At 39.3% G+C, this 6,000-nt stretch overlaps 1 protein-coding gene across 15 annotated transcripts in view; it reads right to left on the reverse strand.

Annotated features, from left to right (window-relative positions):
• itpr1b (inositol 1,4,5-trisphosphate receptor, type 1b) overlaps positions 1-5,423 on the reverse strand; it is a 122,518-nt gene extending 117,095 nt beyond the window's left edge. For all 15 annotated transcript variants that reach the window (XM_008410455.2, XM_017304854.1, XM_008410437.2 and 12 more), the window contains exons 1-2: positions 5,229-5,423; positions 3,685-3,797 (exon numbers count right to left, since the gene is read on the reverse strand). In XM_008410455.2, the coding sequence (XP_008408677.1) occupies positions 3,685-3,776 (92 nt within the window). In that variant the 5' untranslated portion in view covers positions 3,777-3,797; positions 5,229-5,423. The remainder of the gene's footprint in view (positions 1-3,684; positions 3,798-5,228) is intronic.
• Positions 5,424-6,000: the final 577 nt, after the last annotated feature.

Genomic DNA, 6,000 nt, shown 5'->3' on the forward strand with positions numbered 1-6,000 from the left:
ATGTGATCCACCTCTGACCAGTCCACTTACAAGTAAGAAAGTGAAGCAGCGCAGAACGCCAAAAGGTTTTGTACACCCACAATTAACTGGAACGTCATTGAAATATGTTACAAATCTAAGTACTCATGAGTCATAGTCAAAATGAGTGTAACCATAGTATTTTCAGCAAATGTAGAATAAAAACAGCAGGAGTAAGAGTTGAGTTTACCGACGACTGTAGTTTGTGTTGGCCATGTGGTGACTTGAAATTTTGCTTTAATATGTCAGGGTAATGCTCTGTCTTTATGATGCCCTGAGTTTTCTGGACTCTACCAGTACGATAGAGTCCATTTTGTAGTTTAGCAATCCAAATATTAAATTCACCTTAACAGTCATTTGGCTTGGCTTGGCACCACCTTCTCACTGCATTACATACTTCATGGCCAAACATTAACTACTGGGAAAAGTTTTAAACTTAAACGGCATCCACACATCCATGAAGCAATTTTTTCTCAATAGTCAAGAGTCCAGACTTTTATACGTTATATGTAAATATTTGGTTTGCACTGTACATGGCAAAATGCCTACCGTTAACATAAATGACGTCGTAATAATTGTTTTATGTAAGTTAGTAGATAAATACAATAAAAAAAACTTAAGTATGCTCCAAAAAGCTTCATCTTTTTGCAACCCATTGACAAAAGCGCAGAGGACCACTTCTGTAATGCTGAAAGAATTCAGGTACCATCAGCAAATGGATCCATTGTGTGTGATGAAAATGATGCAATAATGGGCCAAGGTCCAAAAGGGAACAAGTGTTTCAAGACTCCCTGTTATCCTGTGTCAAGGAGAATGCTGCTTCTGCTTTCTGCATCAAAGCTTGGGCTGCCAGGAGTGCAGCAGGTGGATCCAGGTGTCTGTCAGGGGTCACATTCAGAGTGCTGACAGCACCAGCAAAATTGAATACAAAAACAATGCTGCTATTTTTAGCTACGCCCTCCATGCTTTCCTCTTTAAACACACGGTGCGGCAGCGGTGGGTGATCACCAGGGGTGAAAGTAGATTTAAATTCTTGGGGTACTATGACAAAAATTTTTTTTTTTAATTGCATGTATTGCATATGTATATATTGCTTCTTTGTGTGCTTTGGAGTTTCTGTGCCGATTTTTTTTTTTTTGCGAAGCAATAAAAGCTGGTAGCTCTTGAATTGCTACAAATTAAAGCTGTATTTCCTTCAGCCCACTGGCTGCAATGCTGACACCTTGAGATGCCATGAGACCTAAATCCTGAACATCATGGCATGGAGTCATCCCAGTTTTCCAGGTCTGGCATATAACCATTCATTTTAGTTTTTAAACTGGCTCTATTGATCCTGTGTCCAGACAGAGGGATAATCAGTAGCCTAGCATCATGACCTGTTTGTTCTGAAGATCCCGCAGCTTCCACTTCATCTTCCTGACATGGCGCCAGAACCACAGAGCTCTGTTAGGTTAAAGCTCATCTTCTGAAGTTGGGATATTTTTCCTCCAACAGGTTCCAGAGGAATCACCTCAAACCAGATGCTGGACTGGATTTTATTTCAATGTCATTTGTGAATGTTAGCTTCTCATTTTCAACAGTGGAGCTATAAAGGTTGAAATAGGTTAATATTTTGGAGAAAGTCTCATCAACATTAATATTTCCACTAAATAAGAGCTAAAAAAAATTGTTTGATAAAGGAAAACCCTCTCAGACTCTGAGCCCAACAGCACCAAACAATTTTCTTATTAGACAATTCATTTAATTTCACATAATTATGGCAGTAGAAGCCACTTGTTTGTTAGATACTTAATGAAACATATTTACCATGTTTGATGTTTGTTGTAAATGACGTATAGTCATTTACGTATAGTCTGAAGCTGCTGCCCCCGCGACCCGACCCCGGATAAGCGGAAGAAAATGGATGGATGGATGGATGGACGTATAGTCACAAAGAACGAGGTACTTAGTCCAAGTTTGTCGTTTATTGAAAGTTCAGAAATTACAGCGGCTGTGATGCGCCAAGAGAAAGGTACACAACCTGAACAGGTGATCAACTCAAAACCACTCCTACCTTTTTACTCTCCGTCCCTGTCATTTAAGCACAGCCATAGCCATGGAAACCTCCTGCACTCCACAAGTCGACCAGATATTACGTTAAAAATATAACATTCAATCCGATATTAGGTTTTCAGGCTTGATATTTATTTTGCGATTATTAATAAGCCTCCCCCTGAACACAGCGGTGGTTGATTAATTAATTTTAAACACCTGTTCTGCTCATTATTTTGGTAATGGAACGGAAATGCACAGAATTGCGCAACACCTTGTTGAAACAATAATCACTGAGATTATTATTGTTGTTGTGTCATTAATTTGAACATGTTTTGTTGTTTTTTTGTTGTTGTTCTTTAATAAAATTATGAACGTTTTGATAAGGAGCCAGAGGAGGACGTGCTGCTCTCAGCCTCCTGGCTGCGTTCAGTTTGTCACCTAAAGCTGAGATTGACTCAAAACCGTCCGCGATCCACGTATTGCACCGCTGCTCTAGCAAAGCACGAACAGTTCAGAAACAATATGAAATGGGAAAAACGTTATTTATTAACCGATTAAGTCGTGTTTTAGATTGTTCTTGAAAAACTAATCAGTCACGGCTGATTAGTGGGCGAACTCACGGCTGCACAGTGAACCCGTTGATTTTTTTACAGCAGACACCTGCTCCCCTCTCTTGCAGGTACTGCGTACCCCCACTAAATCTTTTAGGGGTACGCAGCACCCTGCCGTACCCCCTGCCGTACCCCCTTACTTTCACACCTGGTGATCACAAGCATGAGAGCAGAGGACGTAAATTTAACAAATGAGAAATGTTATGTTAGCAGTCATCAAAGCTGTGAACACATTTGTTGCTACGGCGGTTGATGTAAAGCGCCAAACTGTGAAAGAGCGTGGCTTCTGAAGTCTTGCGAACAATAGGGCCACGGCGCGGCCACTTCTGAGTGACAAATAAAATTGCTACACAGTAGGAGGGAAAAAAATAAACAGACTGCCTGTCTTTCCTTAATAAGGTGAAGGAGGACAATATAGATGCAGAATGCACTTTAGAGACAAAAAAAACTTGGATAAGAAGAAAGAAAGACACTAGACACTCTCCTCCTCTTCCTCCTTGTTTCTACTTGTGACCGGTAATTACATGACACGATTTGTTCTATTTTCACATAATGAGACGCACTTTTAACTCTGCGCCTACAATTAGGGCGGATCGGAGATGCCAACTACCTACCTAAATACCGTTCAGACACAGAGTAATCTAAGGGACGAAAAGGAAGAACACAGCAACAAGCCAATCTCGAATCTTAAAAATAAGAAAAAGAAGCATTACAAAGAAGAATCGCGACAGAATTTTAAATAACCAGAATTTTAAGCACACTAGCTGAATGGTTAGAGTGAAATTTTTGGTTAAGAGAAGCCGTCTCTAACCAAAACGTAATTCAAGTGCAGAAAAAGAATGAAAATGTACTCGTGTTATTACTCGCATCATGTGTCACTGTGGTCGCTTTACTTTGGACAATGCTAGCTATTCTGCACAACAGTGCCTAAGGTTTTATCTTTGGAGGAATCCTTACAGGTACTTTGCGAAATGAGGGAAGTGGAAAGTGGATGTAGTGATGTGTGAATGAAAGCTCTTACCCCAGAGTGCTGATAAATCCACTGGTGGAGCCCTCCGCATACAGGGAACAAATGTCCCCTATATGGAGGAAACTGGACATTTTGTCCGACATGGTCTCTCTGGGTTAATTCACCTACAAAAATAATAATAATAATACATCAGAACTGTTAAATGTACAATGAAGAGTGCAATTACTTACAAACCATTTTTTTTATTTCAAACACTCTTGAAATAATAAGTAATGATAACTACATATTGATGTACCAAATCAATCGTCCAGGACAAGACACTCTTGACTGAATGACTCCCCCCCCATGTTCATTTAACGCATTAAACTGAATAGTTCCACACTTTTTTCTTCAAAAACACAACAAATAGCACATCTAAATAGCACATGCCTTTTTAGTAAAATGCAAATGCAGGTATAGACACGTTTTGATGCATCCAGAATTTTATTTTATGAAATCAAATATTAGCCCTCCAAGAAAACTCAAATTTGGTATCAGAAGCTAAAACCATTTCTAAAATTTAGATAAATATACAATTCAAACAGTAGCTATTTTGAGTCAGAATTAATTCTACATGAGTTAAAATAATTTTACTGAAAATATTTGATTTTTGTTTCTCAGTGGCATCTACTATATTCAAACAGTGGTCAAGGCAATAAAAATGGGACATAGTAAATATATTTCATATATACCTGCTAGAAACTCTGGGGCAGATCTACTTTGCAAGCTGCAAGGTATTAAAACAGGCACTGGACATAGTTCACATAGTAATAACTTAAAAAGGGAGGAACAAAGTGGTAGAGGCTTCATTAAAACCCTCAAGCTAAAACCAAGTGAACTGCTCAGTCAGGTTTGACACCCAGCAAAAATAGCTTCGAGGGTTAGAAATTAGCCATTAAATGAGTATAACTGGGAAATGGAAAACTACCTTCTACTTTCTGTGTGCACTGTGTTATTGTCATCTGCGTGAAACCAGTTCATCCTAAATTTGGGTCGCCACTCAAAAAGGGTCGAGTATAAACCCAGCAGTTGTAATGCTGGTAAAATGTTCCGTTTCATTTAAACAGTGCTCTTTGGTCAAAATAACTTGGCTTGAATTAAAAATTACGAATAGCTTTGTGCTAATAAAAAAAAAACTCTAAGACACATTATACAATATCATAAACTAAAACCACATAAAACATGTAAACAGTTAAGTGAAACTGCACGTCTTACGGTAAAAGGTCACATTAACCCATATCCCGACGGCCCACTGAACTTCCTACACACGCATATAAACTTTGCATTCTTTTACGTACAAAACTACGTAAACATGAGTGCATTTAAACGCCTCGGAACAATGTTAAACCGCGGACAGGTAAACATAAACAGCCAGAGTACATTTTTCTCTCGGCTAATTTTTTTTATACCGTTTCAGCGCACGAGCTGCAGCCAGCGGCAGAAACAAATGAGCGCGTGGGCTACTTCCTCGACAGGGATGCTGTCATCTCTGTGGGAAAAAAAATATGAACAATGCGCGAGCTGAAAAACTACACACAGAGAGAAGGAGTTCATACCTGGCAGGAATGAGAGAAGGCGTCAGAGGACAAGGAGAGAAAAACGCGAGAAGTGGGTCAGCACGGGATAATTTCCACAGCACTGTCCTCGGTTAAGTCCATGGCAGTGAAACTCCAGGTAGGTAACAGTCGCATGAGCGGCGTTATCTCCGACAGCTCAATGCGTCCTCTGCAACAATCCTCTTCTTACCTCCTCCACATGTCACCACGGGAACGCCCATTCAGTTACTATTTATAATCTGCAGAGCTTGCTGGGTACTGTAGTTCTTAATCTGACGCTTCACTTTGAGACAAAACAATATTTTGGCATTGCAAAATCACTTCGGTCTTCTTAAATTTCTGAAACGAACCTTTATGGCTGCTTTGCAACTCAGAACAGTTATTGACACTGTCTTAAATCTGTTTAGATGAAAAAGAAAATTGAAAAATGAAAGAAGAAGTTCATATTTTCGTGTTTCTTGTCATATTTAATTTTCTTTATTAATCAAATGTACTCAAATTGAAAAATGTTGACATTTTTCTAATCTTTTCAGGTAGAGATCCCACTGCAGTTACACATTTTATTCTTGTAAATCTTTGTGCCGGCAAACACAGAGAGCATCATCTGTCTCAAATACCTAGATAGGTGGATGTGTCAGTGGACTTTATATCATGTTTGTAATGTCAGAACCAGAAGCACACCGTCTCATGAATAGGGACTCATGCTGTGCATGTGAAAGAGAGACAAGATGAGGACAATTGTGTAGGGAGCATTCCTGTCAGAAACACTGAC

The sequence above is a fragment of the Poecilia reticulata genome, linkage group LG5 (assembly GCF_000633615.1).
Source record: "Poecilia reticulata strain Guanapo linkage group LG5, Guppy_female_1.0+MT, whole genome shotgun sequence".
NCBI lineage: Eukaryota > Metazoa > Chordata > Actinopteri > Cyprinodontiformes > Poeciliidae > Poecilia > Poecilia reticulata.